Source organism: Falco biarmicus, chromosome 1, assembly GCF_023638135.1.
Source record: "Falco biarmicus isolate bFalBia1 chromosome 1, bFalBia1.pri, whole genome shotgun sequence".
NCBI classification, from domain to species: domain Eukaryota; kingdom Metazoa; phylum Chordata; class Aves; order Falconiformes; family Falconidae; genus Falco; species Falco biarmicus.
In genome coordinates this window covers 7,935,391-7,958,912 of record NC_079288.1, presented here as the reverse complement: position 1 = coordinate 7,958,912, position 23,522 = coordinate 7,935,391, and the positions used below count along the sequence as shown (strand labels likewise).

At 41.5% G+C, this 23,522-nt stretch overlaps 1 protein-coding gene across 8 annotated transcripts in view; it reads right to left on the bottom strand.

Annotated features, from left to right (window-relative positions):
• Positions 1-23,522, bottom strand: part of LLGL2 (LLGL scribble cell polarity complex component 2) — a 37,582-nt gene that overhangs the window by 10,214 nt on the left and 3,846 nt on the right. For 3 of the 8 annotated variants that reach the window (XM_056323286.1, XM_056323259.1, XM_056323269.1), the window contains exons 2-11: positions 15,931-16,039; positions 9,552-9,649; positions 8,468-8,549; positions 7,077-7,192; positions 6,303-6,461; positions 5,349-5,511; positions 5,040-5,172; positions 4,186-4,240; positions 3,839-3,993; positions 268-485 (exon numbers count right to left, since the gene is read on the bottom strand). In XM_056323286.1, the coding sequence (XP_056179261.1) occupies positions 268-485; positions 3,839-3,993; positions 4,186-4,240; positions 5,040-5,172; positions 5,349-5,511; positions 6,303-6,461; positions 7,077-7,192; positions 8,468-8,549; positions 9,552-9,649; positions 15,931-16,005 (1,254 nt within the window). In that variant the 5' untranslated portion in view covers positions 16,006-16,039. Of the gene's footprint in view, positions 1-267; positions 486-3,838; positions 3,994-4,185; positions 4,241-5,039; positions 5,173-5,348; positions 5,512-6,302; positions 6,462-7,076; positions 7,193-8,467; positions 8,550-9,551; positions 9,650-15,930; positions 16,040-16,215; positions 16,239-16,288; positions 16,350-16,480; positions 16,502-17,290; positions 17,313-23,522 lie in introns of those variants that run through there. The other 5 variants (XM_056323239.1, XM_056323247.1, XM_056323279.1 and 2 more) reach the window with 4 other exon arrangements.

Genomic DNA, 23,522 nt, shown 5'->3' with positions numbered 1-23,522 from the left:
CTAATGAGAACTTTGTTACCACTGACAGCTGGGAACACTCAGACTTTCCTTCTGGCTTGTCAAAGCCTGAAAAATACCACATTTTAATCCCCCAGTGTGAGTAACTGTATTGGTGGTGCTCTGGGAAAAAGCCTTTCTTGACCCTATTAAGAAGCAGGACAACGTCTGTTGAGACTCATCCCTCCACATGCAGAGACCACCCACGTTCTGAGCAGTCATGCTGTTCTTAAATGCATGGGAACACATGTACATTTAAAGCTGCCATACCATATTTGAGTAGTGAATGTTCTGCTTGCTCCCAGCACTGATAATCCTCTCCCACAGTTTCAGAGGGATGTTGGAGACATGGTGTGAGCAGGTGATGGCTGAGCAATGGAGAGAAGCCAGGTATGGAGGATGGACTGCTGGCCAGCCTGCAGTTTTCAAATCTATAACTACCAGCTCTTCTTCTGCCAGCACCACCATAGCAGAAGGGTCATCAAACTCTGCAGAAACATGATTCATTGAGGCTGACAAAAATGACCATCCAAGGTAAACAGAAACAAGTTTCTTATAAGCCTTATTTGAAAACTGTTATCACGGATCTCTACACAAACATTTTTGTTGGCAAAACCTTTAAATGCTTCTGTGTTAACTGGGTCTATTGAGGCACTAATATTAATAGATTTCAAGATACTAACAGATTTACAGCAAATTCATCATTCTTTTTATAAAGTCACTCTGGTGGTCACAGGAGTGGTGTAGATTCCACTGCAGAATAAAAAATTTGTTAACAACATACATGGCTAAATAACACAAGTTCATATTTACCATTGTAACAGCTAGAACTCAAAGGACTTTACCTACAGCTAATTAACAGCATGGGGTGGACAGACATGCATACACCCCAGCAGTGACCCATTTAGTACCGTGTTAGGACCACAGTCCATCTAGGCTAAGCTGCTTAAACACAGCAATGCCTTGAGTTCTGCAGAATGCTTCTGTGCTTGGACTGACAAGTATTTGCAATTCAGCTCTCTTACTTTTCATTTTCCCTGCTTCTCATATGTTTTGACAGATCCTCTGGAGTTTCTTTTTTAAAGAGTGTGTACATCATCTAATATATATTCATACAAATATTAGACAAGATTACAAAAAATCTGTTAATGTAATTTTAGAGGTGATACCTGACACTCAAGAATTCCAGATTTTTCATTGTAACTAGAATTAAAGTGAAAAAATTTAATCTAATGAGGACATTATTGCAGTAAAGTTCGTAAGACAGACACAATAGCAACTGGTGGGAAAAACCAAAACCACAAATCAGTTCACACCAACAACTATTAACATAGCTACAGAAATCTAAGTGAACATACAGCTGTAGTACGTCACACTGGGGGCGGAGCAGGGGGTGATAAACAGTGAGCCACAAGCAAATTAGCAGCTTTTCACTGACCTTCCCTGTTAACCCATACTTTTACTTCCCTTTAGTTGTTTGATTACCTGGAATATACTTGCAGGAAAGCACATCTATAAGCAAGCACGTACCAATTCTGTTCACTCAGCAAAATTAACTTCAAGTAGTTAGTACCTGGCATCACTCTAGTTAGACATTCCAGGTTTCACCTCTGACTAGCCAGTCATAATATATCACTAATCAGTTCAGCTTCTTCATGGATAAAAGGTTTCATATCCAGTTTTGTTTTGCTTTCTTGCCCACTGTCACTTGCAGTGGTCTATAGGATTTCTGCATAGAACAATATCATACTTATATTACATTATGCATGATCAGCCCTGCACTCTGACTGCTGCCACCAACATCAACCAAATATACTCTGTGTTAACGGTATTTTTTTTCCTGCAAAGGCACACACATGAGCTCTTTGCTTATGGCAAGAATCTATTTTAAGTTGCTGAAGTAGCAAGCATACTAGAATTTGTCATGACTGCCATGCACTCATTCACCTGCTAAAAAAAAAAAAAAAAAAAAAAAAAGGAAAACAGGAAGGGCTAGCCTTTTAAAAATTGTTTCCACAGTGTATTCAGGGTAGTGGAAAGTCACCAGCTACTACCACGCTGTAGTGCATAAGCTTTGTGCTTATTAAATTAAGTGGCTTTGGTATACAATTAATACCTTCGTATTGCCATTGCAGGGAAGATTGCTTAAGGGCAAACAAGGCAAACTACGTGGATCCACTAAGCTTAGGTAATCAGCCACAATGAAGCTTGTCAACCACAGAAACCTCATTTTACGGTAAAAAAAACTTCCTCATCTAAGCGCAACAGTTTCAGCTTCCTGTAGCAGCTCCTGTCTGTACCCACCAGAGTTTATGTTAACTAGATAATTCAGTTCTTGGGAAGTATAAATATAAAGCTTGTTAAGTTCAGTTACTTCATCCTAAAGACTAATCATATCCAGGAACTGAACTTTAAGTAGTCAATCTTCTACCTAAAAAACTCAAGATTTCTTTCATCTTTAAGACTTGTTGCATCATCTAGAATCTCAGCTCTGACAACTTGATAGAAAGTAAAAGGGTCTAGTTTCTTTAATGATAAAAGCTAAACAGTACCTCAAGTTTAAAGGTATTGTTAAGCTTAAAGGTTTAGACCTACAGGCTCTGCACATTTGGAAGTTGCTTATTAAAAGGCAGTTGTGTAGGGAAAATTATAATAACAAACATATAAAGGCACTTCATCTCGGTTATGTTCCACCAGTTTCTTCACTGTTTTTTCAGTGACTTGAGAAGGGCCTGTTAAGGACTGGGGAGAGAGGTGGTGGGGAATCCAAAAGCTGTTTCTTCATGCCTACTTTCTCTGTGGTCCGCTTTGTACAACAGGCCAGGGGGAGCTAACCTGCATCTACATATTTGAAAGCCCACGCTTGCACAGTGTGTGGCCGGGAGCTGTCACCACCACCACTGGCAGTACACAAGACAAATACGTTTGGAAACTAGCCTACTAGGCAAACCAGAAACTAGAAAGCCTAAGAAGATTCAGTAATAGAAGATTTGCCCAGAAGATCCCAAAAAAGTATCTAGACTTCTGTGATTTGGTCTGACAACTTCCAGTACATTTCTGAAGCTTGAAATTTTATACTGTTACTCCAACTTAACCAGAAGCAAGAACTACACCAGCACTAAACAAACAGTTCTTGGGGAAAATCCTTTACAATTCCACCAAAAGAAAGAATATTAAGGTTACTGTGGAAGTAAGGGTAATAAAGCTCTTCAACAGAAGCAAGAATCTGACAAGCTCTAAGCAAGCTGTGGAATGAGTGCTATTCAGTTTTAGAACTGTTTACATTCATGTTCAACAGCAGTAAGTAAATTAAGTTCTCTATATACTGACCCTTGGTTCCATGTCACCTTTTGCTGATTTATTACCCAGGGCCCTAGACATAAACCCAGGTAGTAATTAAAAGAAACAATGTCTCGGTGGGAGTAAATTCTGGGTTTAATTACTGCCTCTTTTGAAGTACTATTTCAAAACAGCGATATTTAGATCCTCATTTCACAACCTGGTTATGTCCAGCGTCCAGCTTACACAGACATGAGCCTAGGAGATTTTCTCATTAATGGAGTAGCTTAATTTTCTGAGGAATGTAAGGCATTTGTAACCAGCCCACTCTTTATACCAGTATTTTACACTTCACTTTTAAACAGCAAATCACTTTTATGGTCAGAGTCAATCTTTAGGTTAGAAAAGACCCTTAATGATTCTATGATTCTTCGTTAAAGTCTCAGAAAAACCCCAGACAACTGACCTCCTTATCACATTTCGTATGCTATTTATACCAGGCAGATTTCCACAAGCGTACACAGCTATCCTAATTCCTCAATAATACCCTTTCATCACATACCTGCAGTAGGCTCTGAACTGAAGATTATAAAGAAGTCTATCACCCGTGATGTGAAATCAAAGGCTGTTTGCTGACTGCCATGGACAACAGAAATACTGTGCCGGTCACCATAGCTAGCTCGGGGCATCCCTCCTTGGAATATAATGTAAGGAATCCTTAAGAGAAAGACAGAGTTAGAGCAGTGTATGCTGAAGTGAGGAGCAAGTAAAATTTCAAAGATATGAGGCAAGTCAAACTGACAAAAAATTCGTAACATTGTTACTCTAAATGGCTCTTACCGTATCGCACACTGCACCCTTTAAATGCCTTTAAACAGGTGAGAGTGAAGGGACACACCACGAACTTACCCATTTTTTGTTGTCTGCCAGTAGATCTTGGAGATGGCCTTGCAAGGAAATGGACCTAAGAGAACAGAGTTATTTACCACAATTCAAGAACTGCATCTTTACATAGGAAGTTCCTTATTCTGCTTCACCGCTGTCACCTCAGCCTCCAAGCCAAAGAGAGCCACCTGAATTAGCAGGCACTACCACCACCTTGCCAGACCACGCCACATCAGACAAGTCTTATGGGACACACTAACCACAATACGCCTCAGCAAAACAACGCTTAGACTCAGGAGAAGTTTTGAACTATGTTCCTAATGGCTAACAGGGAGTGGAAGTGCTGTTATAGAAGCTGATTAACTAGAAAGGATTGTTAAAAACACAGGCATTCCTGAAACTAATGTAAAAGTGATAGAGCTTTAGAAGCTTCTATATGCTTGAGAGATGAGGTCATCCCAATTTGATGGGTTTCAGCAAATCAGAGGCTTCGTTTCATCACTGCTCAGGTCAACAAAAAGTATACTTAGCTCACTATTAATTACAGAAGATCCAAGCAACTCCTGCTCAACAGGACACGAACTAAAACAAAGAGCTGAATCACCAACAGCCTTCTTCATAAGGGGCACTAACTACTGCAACACATTTGCTCTTCATGTTCAGGACAGACCTCAACAATGTAAAGGAGTTTAAAATACAAGAAAAAAAAAAAAGCGGACTAAAATCCCTTAGTCTAGGCTCATGACCATTCAAAAGGCAGCTCTGCATTTTGTCATTAGGATTAAACACTAGGGAGAGTGTGACATGAATATCCTACTTAAGCTCAAAATGAGTTTGAGTTTAGACAAATATGCAACAATTAAACCTCACTTACTGACCATAAGGCACAATGTTTTCCAGAGGCTCATGCTGCCTGTTGTCACTGGATAGTGGCCACTGGGTGTAACTTCCATCATAGTGACAACTAATGAATTTACTGCCATCCCTTTGCCAGTAGAGGTTCTCCAGTTGCTGAATAGAAAGACATACAATGACTACTCTCCAGAAAGCTATTAATCCCCCCAAACCCAATGCATTCTTACTGAAAAAGCAGCTTTGTCAGGCTCTCCCTGCACCTACTCATCTCCAGAGTGCCCCCAGAGAAGAGAGCCCTTCTTCCCCTGCTGAACTGACTTTGGACTGAATACCTGGCTGCCCAGGAAATGGTGTGTCACTTTGTTACTCTGCAGGTCCCAGAGGACAATCAAGCCCCTGCTGTATCCAATCAGGATCTGGTCAGGGTTCTTGGGATGTTCCCGAAGGGCTTCCACCAATTCACATGATCGTCTGTTACAGTAATCTTCCGGTACTCTACAGAAGCAGAAGAAAAAACCCAAGAAAACCTTATTCCAGGTACAACCTAATATGACTAATAACAGCTAAGGTATAAGAATGAGAAATTAAGCAACAAAAAGTTCAAATAAATGAGAATAAGTATGATCTTTCCACAAATCCTTCAAGCAGCAAAAAAATTTTACATAAGACATCACATCAGGCCTGCCACACAAACATTCATCCAGACTCATTTTCTTCAGGGAAAACCCAAGGTTTACAATTCATTCCAGAACTGGATCCCAGGAGAGTAAAAATGATCTAAATCACCGGCCCTATTCTCTTGTGACCCTTATAGAATAAAAAGTAATATGGAAACGTCAGCAGGAAAAAACAGCGACATGAAGTAGGACAGTTTTCAGCAGCACTTGAATCTCCAGAGTGACAAAACTCATTTGGATAAAGCAGATTCAGAAGTTCTGCCAATGTTCAAAAAAAAAAAAAAAGGTAATTACAGCTAAGCATAACATTTTTTGCAAAAGTAAACATGAGGGACGGCACAAGAGTTGCAGATTTACTCCAAGTGTCTCCTGTACAGTTCTGCCTATATGCTGCACGTCCACAGTGACAGTACTGGGTTGACCAGGACAGAAACCGTTACTGAACACATACCAGGACCAAAAGTTACTTTCACAGGAGTCATGCAGATTTGGACAATGCTTAACATAACAGTGAGGCCCCAATACATAATCCAGCACGACATTTTAACAAAGGATATGTCTGCTAATGGGATTCCACCTCTACAGAGCAGTGCCTGTTTGCTCGCTCACCGCTGCAGCACAGCCTCAGAGGTTATGGTCCTGTCCTCTAGCACTCTGAAGGGTGGAAGCTCCACTACAAAGATGTTGCCACTCTCCGTGCCAAGATACAGGACTTCCCGTGAGGAATGGGGAAGGACAGCTGTTATCTGCGTGGCACTTGGTGGAGACCTGGGGATGCAAAGAGACTCTCATGAACTGCATACAAAAAGACTATTATTACTGAACTTGAGAGAACTAAGAACTCAACAGGGATATTTACAAGTGTCATTTGTTTTATAGGCAGAGATTTTAGCCAGGCATGATTCTTCTGAAGGATGAAAACACTAGCTTTAAGACAAATCATGTCAAAAGACTTGACAAGTGCATGGACGAAGTTCCAGACACCTTTTTACAGAAGCGTCTCTTATTAAGTGTCCCTAAAGGAGCTAAAAAACAGCTCACCCAAAACTAGTGAGATCAAGTGTAACTAAAACCATAGCAATATTTAAACTCTGACTTAAGGGATGCTTATATTTAAGTCTTAAGATTTATAGCTCCTGTACACACAGGAGTGGATGCATAATATTAAAAAAAGGTGTCACCCTTTACATTGGTATAACACAGTTAAAAAGCGGTCTCCCAGGCCCCAGCTAGCCCCTGTTTGGTTTCCATGGATGCCCCTTTAACGGATTCACAGCAGCGAGAGTCTGTAAGAACAGAACAAGTTCTAGCTAGAACAATATCAGAATTTTCTTACTTGCTTAGTTATCCCCAAACTAGCTCAAAAACACTCTTGCAGATTACCCAGGTGGCCCTTTCAACGTGAAGCGGTGCTCCTCCCGCAGCTCAGATACTCCACTGTGCTGCTTCAGGCTCCAAAGGTGCAAACTGTTATCATCTAGCAATGTCACCAGCTGGCACTAAAAAACCACACAATATGCTTTTTTCAGAATCACAACATTAAACATAACACAGTAACTCCAGCAAGAAAGTTGCTGCAGTTCAGAATTCTCTGCTAAAACAGGACTGGGGAGCCAGCCACTGCTCTTTCTAGCAGTGGATATATCCTGCAGCAATGCTGTTAGCTAATAGCAAGGGATTTGGGGGTTGGCAGGAGACAAAAAGTAGCCTAAAGGCTAAAAACCCTCTTATATAGGACAAAGGCACAGGTTATCACAGAGGGGAATGACAAGGACTTAGGCTCTTGAAAAAGATCAGCCTATGCTGTAAAGCTCAGCAAGGCAGCTGCAGGCTCTTAGCTCACCACCTTCTCCCTCAGCATGGTTTGCTGCAACACACCCCGGCTTTGGGTGGGGCTGATACAGTCTACTACACCACACTCCTTGCATTCTTCATGTCCAACCTCATTCTGGAGGGTTGTGTCAGAGTCCTTTTATGAGCCCAGCCCTGCTGGCTCTATGTTCAAACTGAAGCATTTTACCTGTTGAAGCCACACCTGGTGCAACACTCCCCATGGGAGTTTCAGCTTATACCATTTTAGTTAAGCAAACAGACACCCAAAACCACCTCAAGAATTAAATCCCTCTTGCAAAGAGGCCACTCGTGCTATACTGGGTGCATCAGGCAACAAAGTATGTGGCCAAGACACCAATCTGTCAGCCAAGGGAATGGAAAGTGGTTAGACAGCCACCAAACATTTGGAAAATTCTGCCTTCCTATTTTTAGTTTGTGGCAATAACTGTGCAGCAATCCCCAGGAGCAAGATTCAATATCCCAAAACACAAAGGCAACAAGCTTAGCAGCAGGCGAGGTTAGCAGTACCTTTTTGAACTCCTGAAAATAATTATATCAGTTCAGCAGCAGCTACTCTTCTATCTGTTGTTCTGCAGAAGAAAGACCACCCAGACCTACTGAAATAATAGGGTCTGGAAAAGGAAACTGAAGTTCTTGCTTCTGCAGCAGATTGCCTGAACTATTCTGGCCTTATTACCATTCCCAATACGTTGCTTGAGAGAAATGACTAACAGTTACGAACAACAAAGCTACTCTAAGTTTTACTGAGCATCTCCACAGCAACAAGTGCTGCCAAGAGCACAAAACACACTGGGATAAGCATTCCCAACCAAGCAGCATTTGAATATAATTGGTAATAGGAGTCCAGCTGCCTGGAACAAACCCAACACCTGCATAAGAAACATCTACGTAAGTTGCAGAGGTACTGAAAAGACACTTACCTGATCAGGTATAAAGTGAATCTGCATTACAGTATTGTTTTCTTCATGTAAACCCATGAACTCCACCCCAGGAGCACCATATCTGAAGAGTTTGTTGAGGATCTACAGTATTTAAGATGACCCACAGCTACAATTAATTGATAAGAAGCTTGCTAGCAAGCAAAATGAGATTAGCTTGAAACCATGTTTTACCGTTAGTGATCTGGACTGAAAAGAACCAATGCAAATCTACTTTGATTTTATATGCTTGTGGCAGGTTATGCACAGTACGGGAGAACATGGAAGTTTACTTGATCCTTTGAGCATATGCAGAAGAAGTGCCTGGACTCTGTTTCTTCTCAGAGATGTTTAGTGGTTTCCCAGACACTACAATCCTGCTTAACTAATTTGTAACCTAGAGACAGATGGCTACCTCCTGCATGTGGAGTCGAGCCTCTGAACACAAACAACACCAGGAATGAATGATTAAGCAGGCAGAGAGCGCACCAACTTCTCCTTTATGGGCTGAGCGACAGCCCTGTTTTACAGCTTGCCTAGCTGGTACTGTGCCATGGGAATCACCTCAGTGCCTCACATATACACAAAACTTGGACCAGACATCATTAAATGCAAAAATGTAAGAAAGTGTCACCACCTTCAGTGTTTGGGTCTTTAATGCCTGCATGGTCAAAAACTTGGGAAGCTGAAAGCATTTCTGACTTCAGTTTTAACCTCTGAAATAGAACTGCTTTAAAAAAAAAAAAAAAAGGAACCCTGTCCCACATATTTAAACAACCCTGGAATTTATAACATTAAGGATTGCTAAACTTCGGTGAGATCTAGTCTGATCATCTGCATAGCAAGAGCAAAGAGTCTTGTCTAATATCTGCATCAGCTCAGCTTCTGTTTGAGCTATCATTCAGCTCTTGGCAAAATAATCCCAAACTGATCAGACAGAGATCACTTCAAACCTAGGCAAACTGTTCCAATGTTCCAGTAACCCTTGCTTGCAAATTTATAGTTAGTCTAACTTTTTACAGTGTCTTCAAAGTTGCACATTCTGGTGTAGCCAGCGAAATCTTGCTGAAGTTGTTCAAAAGAATACAGTTTAATGGCTCCTGATCGCGTTCCAATGGCCATAAGGTGGAGAAATGGGCTATAGCCCAGTGCACTGGGTTGATGGGGAAATCCATGTTCAACAGTCTGGTAGAGAGAAAGAAAACTCATGATCAACAGCATATTTCATGGGCATTGCTGTATAAAGAACAGAAGTTTAATCTGGTACGGCAGTCTGAAATACAGTACTTAATGGCAGCTTCTGTTGAGAAGTGTTCAAACACAGGTTAGATTTGCTGAACAATAGCCTAAGGATGAATCTATTCCAAGAACCCCTGGCTCTACAGCCAGGATTTACAGAAGTGTAACAGAAAAGGAAGAGAAATATTCTGAAAACAGTAACCCAAGCAGATCTTTATGTTAAGATTATAAATAACTCTGCATAAGCACAGCTTACTCTCTCACTGCAATACGCTCCGTCGCTCCAAAACAACTTTACTTCCATAAACCAACTGCTCAGCACAATTTCAAAGTCTGACACAAATACTGTGTGTTGTAAGGTCAGCTTTATCTGCCAAATTCCACACAGGTCAGCCTTTCACGACCTCCTCTTGTTAACTGACATCAAGAAATGGTGCAAAGCTATTAAGAACTACTGAGTGAACATCAAGGCTCATCCAGAAAACTAAACAGATTTCCTACAGGGCAATGTAACTACTAATGTAACTGAATCCATTTTCCAGAAGGAGCACAAGGAGCACTGGAACTTAATGACAGCAGGAGCCTGCTAGGCCACCTCAGACTAATTCAAAGCCATTGGTAATAAAAAAATGTCAGTCACTATCGTGGGCAGCAGTATGTTTCTTGGCCTTAGTGGCTTCCCTGAAGTACAATTTACACTGCACCAAGAGGAAGATTTGGAGCATGTCATACACACCACACTTAGCATGCCTGATGCATTTATATACTACAGAGTAATATTCTGCCGTACTTACAGGATGCAACCAAGCTGCTTGTAAAATAGCTCAGTCAAGGTTTTAGAAGTGCTAATGTACAGATATTATCATCGATCAGACAAAACAAGTATGCATGAGTGTTTGACAACATATAGCTATGTAAAGAGGGATTTGTGTGCCTGAAGATTAATAGGGCTACTTCCTGGAAAACATTGTTGCCCTTACAGTTTCAGCATCTGGGAAATACGTTCTCCTAAGGCAAGCTGGTCAGCTACAGAATAGGAATTTGTTATAAAACAGCCGGAGGACCACTTGCACACACACACCAAAAAAAAAGTGCAGAACCCTCCATCTACAGAAGTAAGCACTTGCACCTCGTTCCCATCATGTCTTTGAGACAGAGCTACCACATCACTTGGCTTTATGGTTTAGGTTTATTCAACCTAAAAGTAACACCTGGTATTTCCTGTACAGTGATTTCCCAACTTAATCCCTTGCACCAGAATCAAATAAAGTCAGTTTCATTTCTGTGGTCATGCCATTAGCCTGAGGTGCTCCCAGCTGCTACAAAATAGTTTAATGCCCTTTTACTGTTTCTGCTCAAAGCCACAGGCATAGGAAGATAGTCTGCCAGATTGGTTCAGTTTTAGCCATTTGATCACAATTCATGAATTGTAAAAATAGACCTTTCTCTAAATATCAATTACCCCAACCTGAGGTCCTGTTAGGGGAAGATGAGACATTTTCAAAGATACAAAATTGAAAATATTGGAGCACTTCCTAATTTTCTGCTTGCCAACTCCTAAGACTGGGCAAAGAAGTCATTACTAATTTTTAACCTTTTATACATGGTAAATTAAGATTAGTACTACTGGCTCCAAGACCACCGAGTTTATTTCCCTTTATGATAACCTAATCTCCAGCCTTATTTATATTCCTAGAAGGTAATTTAATTTTGCATTATTAAAAACAAATTTTGAGAAGCCAGTCTTTTTAACATCACCCTTGATGTTGTTGTTAACCGACCTTTGCCTAGCCACACATATAAAACTTCCCAGAGAAGACTGTATGAAGTAGGAACTTATCTATGGACTCAGAATTGAAACAGGGCAGTTTTCTAATCCAGCACAGGCAAAGCAGAATTTCTCTGTACCATGATGCATGTCTCTGTACCGAGACAACACAGAGCAGCTTCCTAGTTGTCAAAATTGTAGGAGTGTGAAGCTATATTCTGAGAATAATTTTCAAGGTAATGTGTTATCTTAACAAATCATGAGACATTTAATTGAATCAGGTGTAGCATGAGCAACAGATGCCATTCCACTCTCCCCAAAAGAGAGCAAGGAACAGGAGACACCAGTGTAATTCCACTGTTAGTTTTAGTTTCAACTTGTCCACAGTCACTGCACTGTCATGTCATCTGCACAACCAGGTGCCCTTTTCAATGAAACATCAATTAGAAACTGTCTTTATACTGAGATTTCTTCCAGCCCAGAAGACAAGGCTTTAGCCATAATTCTCACAATAGAAAACCATGACTTACACAGTACTGTACTGCCTGTTAGGAAGCTGTCAATACTAGCCTTCATACTGGCTAATTATATCTTTGGTTTGACATGTTAATTTGTAAACACATTAGACAAGCCAATAAAAGCTTTAATTTTCAAGTACGAGACCTATGAACAGCATAACCGAGTGTGTACCATTCGGTAATAATAATAGGAGGGTAAATTTTTCTCCAGGTTGAAGTACCCCCCCATCCTATAGCCAAATTTGCAAAAGGTACATTAACAACTACATCCAGGAGTAATTACTGTTAGTAATAGAAGGCCACTGCAGAAAATAGTACCACATGCAGAAGCACGAGAAGAATCAGTAACAATCACTTATTGTTACACAACTGCTTATGCAGTAAACGTACTAATGGTTTCTGACAGCTTTGAAACTTCAGCCAAGATGCACATAAGACATAACGAAGATAACTCCCTCCCTATGTCATTCATTTGTTTCTGTAGCCAGGCAAGAAAGGCATCAGGGTGACTTTTTGGCTGTATTTGACACCACCAGGACCAGGCATTCACATTCACTGTACTGATTACCTAGATCTTTTTCTTGTACTTATTTACACTCAGTTGTTAAATCACATCATCAGCTTTTCCGCTGGCCTCCCTTTCCTCCCTTCTCTTCAGCAGCCAATCCTTTCACCTGCTCAGCAGGTAAACCCAGCAAGGGGGAGCGAGGGGGGCAGAAGGCAGGAAAGGTTACAATGGAGCCTTTCAGGACAGCTGAAATAAGAAACTGGAGTGCCCACAATGTGCCCTCCTTCTCTAAAGGGCCTTTGTCTCTTTGAGGAAAGGTGGAAGCTTTCGTTTTCATTTTCCTCAGACCACAGATCCGTCAGACTCAGTAAAAGCAAGCCTGATGTCAGCAGTATTAACCAACAGAACTGCTATATGTCAGTCATATTTACTGCAGGAAAAATGCGGCCAAACTTAACATTTGTTCCCAGCCCACACTAAAGCTGTGCAGCTGAAATTCAGTGCTGCCTTCCTTCTTTCATTTCGCTCCGCTTCTCCTCTCAGATTGTTTTATGACAAAGCACAGACAAACCCAACCACAGGCAATACAAACGCTGTACCTTTCCTAATATGTCTTTTGAAGGAACAATGAAGCCTGTATGTGTTAAATCTACTTTGCATAGACACTAATTCAGATTTAAGGCAAGCTATCCATCACACTCATCAGCAAAGGGTTAGGAAGACTGAAAAGAGGGGAAAAAACACAAAGCCATAAATTAAATGCAATGTTCCCAGTTTGGTAACATTCAGCTGTAAGACAGGCTGGTTCACCTGTGTGTTACCCATCATCTAGTCTGACAATGCCAGCCTGAACATGTCTGTTCTGCAGGGCTTGGACTGAGCCAAAGGCATCCAAATACTACTTCCAAAAGCAGGATAAACTTAAAGAAGTAGACTGCCAAGTCCACATACCTTATCCTTCATTCTATCCACTGAGCTAAAAACAGATTCTTGCAACAGGTACACACAAGTATGGGAAGTTCTTACTCATACAGAGAAACAGATATGCAAAGCTAAGTGACTAGCAGAATTTAGGAAGGTGTGTTCTGAATCAAACATGAGTTTGAGGACAGTTTGAAGAGTTAGTCCAGTGGTCAATCAGTCCTTTAAAATTATCTGTATCACCTCTTACCTGGAACAGAAATGCAAGAGGGAAACAGTAAAAAGATTACAATCTATTTATACTTGAGGGAGTAAACAAACAAACAAAATCTATCACCACCAAATAAAAAGACTTTTAATTGATGTCCACTACTAGGCCAGCATGGCCAAATACATTCCACTACATTAACACTAAACTTTGTGGCATCATGCATTCATATTCAACTTCAAGGTAAACAATAAAATGAGGGCAAGAATCCCTAGCACTTTCAAGGTACAGACTTTCCATTTAGTCACTACCAGCATCACACACTGAAGAGGTGCAAATACGCCATTCAATTTCTCTGATCAGCAACTTTACAGTCCCACAAATTATTTCCCAAACAGGTTCTTAACCAGAAGTGTTTCAAAGACCTCAAATAAGTGTTTAAAAACTTGCTTACCAGCACTAATATGCTTGCTTTACTTCACATATTAGACAAGGACAGTCTTGGCACAAAAAGTACTATGTTTCTTGGCTCCTTGAAGCCACAGCCTTCAACAGGTCAAAATTAAGGCCTGACTATTCCAGATCTCAGTCTACCTAGCTGCGAGTAGATGTTTATTCTATCTGTCAAAGGGCAGAAGCTTTCAAATGATCCACTCTGTCTGGAAATAAGACACACAAGTCTCAGGGGAAAAAAAACCCAAACTTTATGCAATAGAAAAGTATAATGTAAAGATTCTGGTATAATGTTCATCCCCTTTCTGATTCTTGTTAGAAAAGAACAAGTTACTGTAGCTTAAAAGTGCAAATGCATTTTGCAAGGCCTTTAATTACCAAGACGTTAATGAAAGTAAACCATTAGGAAGTGTCCAAAGTAGTCGCCTCCCTAGAAACAAGATGCAATTATTTACCTTCAGGACTGAATCAAATGGGAGTCACAAATCCTGATGCCAACTTCTAATACATTTGGAAGTTTCCCTCTGCTGCAAAAGCTAGTTCTTTCAACCCTGTTTTGCATCACCCAAATTAGTCTGTCTCTGGCAAGTAAAGTTCAGCCAAACATTCTTATGAGAGAAAGACATATTCAAGAAAGAGACACCCCTGAAATAGCAAAGGTTTTTCCAAGGTATATACAATTTTATACACTTACAAGTAATTCTGACCCATCCTTGGGATGTCTTTTCTGAGCTGACATTGCATTCAGCTAAATGCTAGCAACTCAATCCTGGTCTTCATTTACTGTACTTTTTACGGCATCTGCAGTAGCATTTTCTTATGGTAGCAAACAGAAAATAAGTCTGAAGCACTCGAGCTCCTTTTGTCTCCCCAGTGGGAGGGAGGTACGCATGGAAATGGTGTGGTTTAGTAGTAAATTACATTAAATCATTCATCTCAAATATCCAAAGTTCCACTTAAGTATACATCTACACCAGAATTTTCATGAATCAAGCAATTTATTTCTTAGGCTGACTTCATTTATCCATTATACATTTCAGCAAAATTCCATTTAAACCTTGGAAATACAAAACCTACAAATACATTTGTGATACCCAATGAAGGTGGAAGTAGCCATTAGCCTAGCAATGAATTACTACTAGGCATTTGCAAAGATGAAAGCACTACGATCCTGGCCACAGCTCAAAAGAAAAATGCCCAGAGTGTTGGATAGATAGCACAGCCATTGCCATTTCCTCCACAGAGGGAAGGAAAAAATAGATACAGACTAAGATAATAGCAAACTCATTATTAATGGCCATTGTGCTGCCTAGGTACTACCACATTTCTACCACAGACCTTTAAATCAACATTTAAAAACAGAGGTATACTTATAAACCCAAAGGATAATCACAAAGAACTCTGGCTTCAGCTGCATCACAAACTGTGGCTTACACGTATCTTTAGAAAAATGTTTACTTTTACAGTAGCACTGCAAAGACTACCTATAACATAAGTAGTCACAGCACATAGCAGGACAAGCTACAGAACACTCAGAGTATATAAAAGCTGCTGTGAAGATCTCTTCTTTCAGCAAGTGCCACTCAGCAGCATGACAATATCCTTTTTCTTAAAAATGAAAGCCAGAATTGAAAACATGCTCGTGAGCTTAAAGAAAACTAGTCAGGCACCATCAGGGAAAAAACGACAGAATTAAAAAAAAAAAAAGAAAAAAAGAACAAACCACATCTCCTAAATTTAACTTTTCCACCCACACTCATGTAGTTTTTCCATCCCTTTACACTGTGCAGTGGGTCAGGATAGATTTGCCTTGCACACATATGCCTTGGGAGTTTGAGGAAAGCACTGTACCTTGTTAAACTGGAAAAGGTCACGTTTAAGCCTCTCTCTCACTGGATCATGTCCGGGTCTTAAGAACCTTCTCATCTTCCTTGCCGTAGTTATCTTGGCAACAAAAATCCTAATAATAAAAAAGAAAAAGCCATATAAATGAAAGCAGCCTGAGAAGCAAGCATAGGTTATTTATTTTGGTTTAGCAGGTAACACAAAGCAGCCAGAGCAGAATGAGACAATGTCACTATCGAATAACCAAAACCTGATACCACCACAAAGCACCATCTCTGGTGCTGGACTTACACAATACCATTTTCACATTGCTAAAGCAAAGCAGTACAGATAAGCCAAGATGATTTTAGAAGAGTTTTTATACTTGGCCATTTTGTGATCACTGCAGTTGACCTTATCCAATGAAAAGGCAAGCAAAACAGCAGTGCTTGCACAAACATTTAGGCAAACCCAATCTAAAGGCTAACTCCCAGCCTCACAGACATTATTGACTAGTATCAGTTTTCACCCCAGGTAACCCTCCAGCTACTGAACTAAAAAAAGAGAAAAGAATCACATTTTCAGCTTGCTCCATGGGTACGACAGAAAGGGCGCTGTGCTGCCTGCAGGGTAGCTGCATTAATTATTAACTTGCCTTTGTAAAATATCAAGCTTAACTCCCCGCTCAAGGTGGGGGTAGGGGAAAGAAATCTTGCACCTGCAGTTCAACATGCAGCTAGAAGCGCAACACTTCCAGTATCTCTCACTGCCGTGTCTCTCACAGCACCAGGAAGATTCAAGCAGGACAAATTAGACCTGACTTGCAACCTAGAAATCACACTGGGGATACCAGGCTACAGCCTTGTATTCTGTACAGCTCAAGAGATTCTTTGTCACATCCCCCCTCTGCAGAGGTGCTAAGTGACTGCCAGCTCAAGACCATAGGTTTGAACTGCATCCTGACAACCTATCTTGGCATAAGTGCTCCTGCCTGCCCTGGCCATCTTTCACAAGTGGCAGTTTCCATGTACATACAGCTCAGCAGTTCATGAAGCAGCTACTGGACGCTGCAGTCAGTATTTAATTTTAATTCGTTGGACAGGAAATTATAGCAATTTACCAGCTCCTCTGTACACAACACACATGCACGGTGGGGGCCAGAACTTGAGGTGCAATGAGGAACCAGTATAGATATTTTATAGTAAGCCATCATCAGATGAGGTCCATACACACATACAACAAGGTGGGGAGCAGGGGGAGAGAAGGCTAGTGTTGCAAGGGGAACAGAGGGACCAGAAATGCCAAAGGGATTGTCAAGTGAATGGAGGGCTTTGGGCCTCTGTTCAAACTGTGGGGCTGGAGGGCAACAGAAGAGAGCTTTCACAACCTGTCTGTATAGATGGGAGTAGCAGAGCTGGCAAACAAGGTGGCTATCTGTGTGCTCCTGCCAATAACGATGGTCTTTGGTTAATGACTTAAATCAGCCAGCCGTTCCTGAAGAACTTGGATTGTTTTTCAAATGGTTTCCAGCAAGACCTTAGCAGCTGTGAAGGATCAAAAAAAAAGAAATGGTATCATAAACAGGATGCTCCGCAGTCATATTTTGAGAAGTCCCTTTAAAAACTCCCTAAGTTTGAACTTGTATGTCTTTGTTGCATTACTCCCCTTTTACCTTTTCTGCTCACATTCCGCAGCCACCTACGTATACAATACCGTCTGGAGCTCACTAAGAGGACTGCAATGCCGTCCTGGTTCAGGGGACCAGGAGATCACATCAGCACCAAGAGTCTGAGTCAATCTCCATCTAGAATCATCAGAACCTCCACTCACCATGGAGAAAACTGACTCTGAGCCGGCAGCTACCAGCACCTGTGTTCATCAACCATGCCATCAGCACATGCAGGCATGAAGAATAAGCACAGAAACACATACAGCAGGATACCCCCCCCCCAAAAAAAAAAAGAGAGGAAGAATGTTAAGTGTAGCTTACTTGGAAAATGTATCCTTCTACAATGATTTAGGTACCTCAGCTGAAATTTCAAAAATTTTATCATCATAAGTCTTTCACCAGACATTCCTGAGAGGAAGAGCAACATATTTACACACAACTATATTTACTCTATTAGAAAAAGTTACAGAACAGTGACAAGCTGCTGTGCTATGCAGGGAGAGCACATCACACCCATGTATAACACACATTTTGCCATTTTGCCCTTAGCCAGACAAGGAAAGGAAAGTGCCAAACAGACGCACCCTTTCCCACTGTCAATCAATATCCTAGACCTGTTAAACTAGGCAAACCCACAGAGAAACTCTACTCATTATCCTCCCCACTTTAGAAAAAGAGACATCCTCAGCTGTGACAGCAAACTCTCAAGCAAAGTAAGGAGAATAGTGGGCTTGATTTGAGAGAGACACAACTTTATATTTAACACCCTGTTTGAACATTTTATCCTGAAATATTAATTGCATCTAGAAACATGCTGTTTTAACCTGCTTATGCAAGAGATCTAGCATTCACACTCCAGCCCACAACAACTTGCTCAACTGGCTAAGGAGCATAGTAGTTCAGAATCAAGCAGTAACTCACTTGAAGAAACATCACCTTGGCAAGCTGATGTGTCCATTACAATCAGAGAAGACATTCTACATCATTGATGTGTACAAGGGTTTCATGCCTGACCAAAGAATTCCTGAGTGTCACAGTAGAATCATAGAATCTTTTAGGTTGGAAAAGACCTTTGAGATCATCAAGTCTCACCATTAACTCCGGCCTGCCAAGGCCGCCACTAAACCATGTCCCCATATCCATAAGCACCACATCTACACATTTTTTAAATACTTCCAGGGATGGTGATCCCACCACCTCCCTTGACAGCCTGTTCCAATGCTTGGCCACCCTTTCCATGAAGAAATTTTTGCTCATAACCAATCTCAACCTCCCCTGGCATAACTTGAGGTCATTTCCTCTTATCCTGTTATATGGGAGTAGACTGACCTCCACCTGCCTACAGCCTCTTTTCAGGTAGTTGTAAAGAGCAGTAAGATCCCCCTGAGTCTCCTCTTCTCCAGACCATACAATCTCAGTTCCCTCAGCCACTCCTCCTAAGACTTGCACTCCAGACCCTTCACCAGCTTTGCTGCTCGTCTCTGGACATGCCCCAGCCCCTCTCCATCCCTCTTGAAGTGAGCAGCCCAGAACTGAACACAGGATTTGAGGTGCAGCCTCACCATTGCCGAGTACAGGGGAACAATCACTTCCCTTGTCCTGCTGGCTGCACTGTCTCGGATACAAGCCAGGATGCTATTGGCCTTCTTGACCACCTGGGCACTGGCCACTGCTGGCTTATGTTCAGCTGGTTGTCAACCAGCACCTCCAAGTCCTTTTCCACCAGTCAGCTTTCCAGCCACTCTTCCCCAAGCCTACAACGTTGCACGGGGTTACTGTGAGCCAGATGCAGGACCCGGCACTTCTCCTTGTTGAACCTCATACAACTGGCCTTGGCCCATCAGTTCACCCTGTCCAGACCTCTCTGTAGAGCCTTCCTACCCTCAAGCAGATCAACACTCCCCTCCAACTTGGTGTCATCCGCAAACTTACTGAGGGTGCACTCAATCCCCTTGTCCAGATTGTCAATAAAGATACTAAACAGGGCTGGCCCCAATACCGAGCCCTGGAGAACACCACTTGTGACTGGCTGCCAGCTGGATTTAACTCCATTTACTACTACTCTTTAGGGTCGGCCATCCAGTCAGCAAAATTTTAACCCAGCATAGAAAACACTCATCCAAGCTGTGTGCAGCCATTTTCTCCAGAAGAATGCTGTGGGGAAAGGAAAATGCTGTATGGGAGGAGATGAGAGGAAACGCAGTTTTGAGCAAAGGCAAAGAAGAAACAGCAAAGAGAATGACATCCATTGTAGCACAGGTTGCCCAAGCGGTATTATTGTTACAAGTTTACCAAGCTCTTGTCAATAAGAAGAATTTTCTTTTTAGTACAATAAGCAAGTGCCTTTTCCAATTCTAGAAAAAACAAACATCCCACAATCTGTATAATCTTATCTTCCAGATGCACATTTACATACTAGCAGACCAGTTTCTCTCCCACACACCTTCAGTGTCTTACATAAAACTCCAGTCCTGTGTGCTCTGCAGTTATCTGCCAGTCAGCATTTACAACCATATGGTAACAGTTGTGGCTACCAGTAGCCAGTGAGGAATTCTTCAATAGCCTCTGAAGCCATGCCAGGTCTGCATGTATCTAATGTTCTTATTTTCCAGGGAAACAATTCTTCAGGGTTTCAAAGATGAGCCTTTTACCAGAAACTATGTGCAAATTTTCTTCTTCCAAGATGCACTGAGGTCAGCTGTTTATAGGCAACAGCAGCCCAAGGCAGTCAACCCCAATTTTGCTCATATTCAGTACACAGACACCTGACAGCAAAGCTCAGAGTGCTCTGTACATTGAGCTCCAGCCACTTCATTAGCTGAATGCTTAGCTAAATATGATGAGGTACCCTTTCCCACCTCATTTCATTAGATCCAGCCACAAAACAAAAGCTCTTCACTATTCATATAGGAAGGCAATGAAAGCATGAGTTGCAAGATGATCCTGTTTCCAGTCAGAGACTAAGGAGCAGTTAACATCGAAACCAGATTTCATTCCGGCTGCTCAGCTCCGTTCATTTTAGATGTTGAGATTTATGGCAAGTATACATGCCATGCTCATGACAGACCCATATTCAATAGAGGATCAAATGCGTCTTCCTAGGAGGAGCATTATTTGTTCTTCACTGCTGTGTGTTAGCAATCCCATCAGAGATCTGCGTTTTGCTTTGTCTTCATTGGTTTTGCATGCGGCACTGTGTCTTTGATGCCCATGCACAGCTTGCTGAGACACTGAATTTTCACTTATGCCCTCCCATGATAATGGAATTTCCAGCCAGAAGTATAAGAGAACCAATGTCGTGAGTCCCAATCACACAAGTTAATCCAGTCTTACAAGATGAGGAAGCCCAGGTCAGAATTTTTTTACTATGTAGACAGTATTAAGTGTGGATATGGTCCCAAGTTAACCCCACAACAAAAACATAGCCATAATGAGTTTATTTCACTCATATAGGAGAATTGCAAGTACGGTACCATCTGTGTGCTTCTTAGCCAAACTTTACTCAACTTGAACAGGTTTTCAATGGGGTAAGGTGCAACAGCTTTCTTTTCAAAATGCCATCAAGTATCTCAAGAATCTTAAATCTTACCTTGTTTTAGGTCTCCTTTTCATTCCTTCCTCATCACCTGTTCCTGCTTGCAGGTCCTTAAAGAGAGAACTTCTACCTATGCATCTGATAATACTTTATCAACTCTGCTAAAATAAAAGAGGCCTTATCAACAAGCTTTGTTTGAACTACAAGCTGTTAGTGCTCCTATAACAAACAGTTACCACCATGGCCTTCTCTGAACTAGGTTTCCTCCCGCACCCAGAAGTTTGCCTGGTTCCTGTTACCAACAAAGTCAGCAGCAACAGAACAGAGGCCAGACCAATTGCACAGGAAAAAGCCATTTCTTAGCACTAACAATCTCACAACAACAAACACATTCAAAGCATCACTTAAATACTAGCCTTACCAAGTTAATCGATTATAGGACCCATCAGACTCTGACACGACTCACTGTGAAATTACAAGTTTAAGAACCCCTTTATCTTGAAATCGATGAAACAACCCCTAGCTATTCTTCAACTGGGCTGTCACTGTAAAGTTCATCTCCACAATCATGCTTGGCTATAACACACTATCAAGACAGATACTCAAGAAAGTACAAGCCAAGCAGAAGAGCTAGAGTAAGGGAAGGAATAGTTGCAGTATGTGGAAAGCTTGGAAGTATAAGATACCATCTTTTCCTGGGATAAGGCTTCACTGGGAAGATGTTCTAACAACATTAATCTCATAGTTTAATGAGACCATGCAGACGCCTCCCTTAAACAACTGCTGTAACAGGAGAGTGTTCAGATGCACCTTGCATACAGTAGTCAGGTGCTAGCAGAGAGGTAAACCAAAAGATCCTCCTGTAAAAAAAATTCATTTTGGTGAACCTGGAGAGACAGACCGAAAAGACTGTGTCAATACTACGTGCAGGTGATCACCCTCCCAAAACACAGAAAATATTAAATAAAAGACCAGAGGTAGATTCCCCAAGAACTCATGGACACTAACTGAGAACCAATCATATAAATCAGACAAGTTCATGTACTTTCACAGCTTTGTACTTGGAGTTACCAGGAATCGCCCACTTGCAATGAATTTACTGCTTGTGCAAACCTTGTGTGTCATTATGACTCCTATTGTGTTCTCCTTGTCATGGGAGCATGACAACATGAAGTTTCAAAACGCTCCAGCAGAACAAAGTCTCTGCACTGAACAACATTATTGCACATGATGCAAAACTTTGTGTGCTTCTGCTAAGCAGTATGATTCAAGTGGAAGAGTGGCTCGTAACTTTGGAACAGCATTTTACACCAAACAGTGTGTGTCAATGGAGTAAACCATGAAAGCATTTGTTTCTTAAAGCAACAAAGCGGTCTAATTATAAGAAGTTTTTGGATGAGAATTGGAGTTTCCATCGAATTTCTGCACAGAAATCAAACTTTCAGCTACCACCGCTCCCCTCTGATAAACTATTTTAAAGAAAGATCAGGCTGCAAGCAGTTATTACATACTATTATTGCCATGGATTAACTGCATTACATTATATATGCTTAATACCTCTTAGTCTTTGACATCTCTCAACCCTGTATGGCAGCCAAGAAAAAAACCACACCTCTTATAAGCAATTCACAGTGATAATCACACCTTTGTACCAAAAAGCCACCAGAAGATACAGGACTCTCTACTAGTTTAACTCCTCTAATAATTTTCTTCAGTCAGTAGTTATAGCAGACGTAATTTGTTCAAAAGCAAAGTCAAGACATTCCTCAGCACCATCCTATGAAATGTTTGAGAATTCTTCTCCCTTTTCAATACCATAAACTAAATGGAGCCCCTCCAGTGGCTATAAGCAGCACTGAGCAGGCCTAGGGACAACCTGGTACTTGCACAGATCGTCCTTGTCCCCTCCGTGGGCCAGGTTGTCTTTACAAGAACGTGCCAGGATGCACGGAGCAGCCTTGGGATGTACCACCACTTTGCATTCCGCTTGCTAGAAGCACCAGCTTCCCTGAATCAAAGCTAAAATCACCTGGCAGCTGCTTTGGGCATACAGCTTCACCTGGGACTTGGCAAAGCAAGATATTCCAGTTGACTGAAGTGCTCTCAGCTGACTACAAAGAGCAGCGTTCCCCACCAAGTAACACATTACAACGGACAACTTTTATTACCTCAGCGAGGCTGTCCTCCTGTCTTGTCATTATCCACACATGACTGCAAAGCTTTGTGCCACCACACTGCTGAAATGCAGACCCAGAAGTCTACTTCAACCGCTCTACGCACAAAATTTTCCCCAACGCCAAGGTTAAGCATCACCTCCAGCAGAGAGGTCAGTAACTAGCTCGTTCCCCTGCCACTACTGCCGGCAACTCGAGACAAAGGCTAAACAACTTGTTTCACCTTCTCGTTTCACCTGCC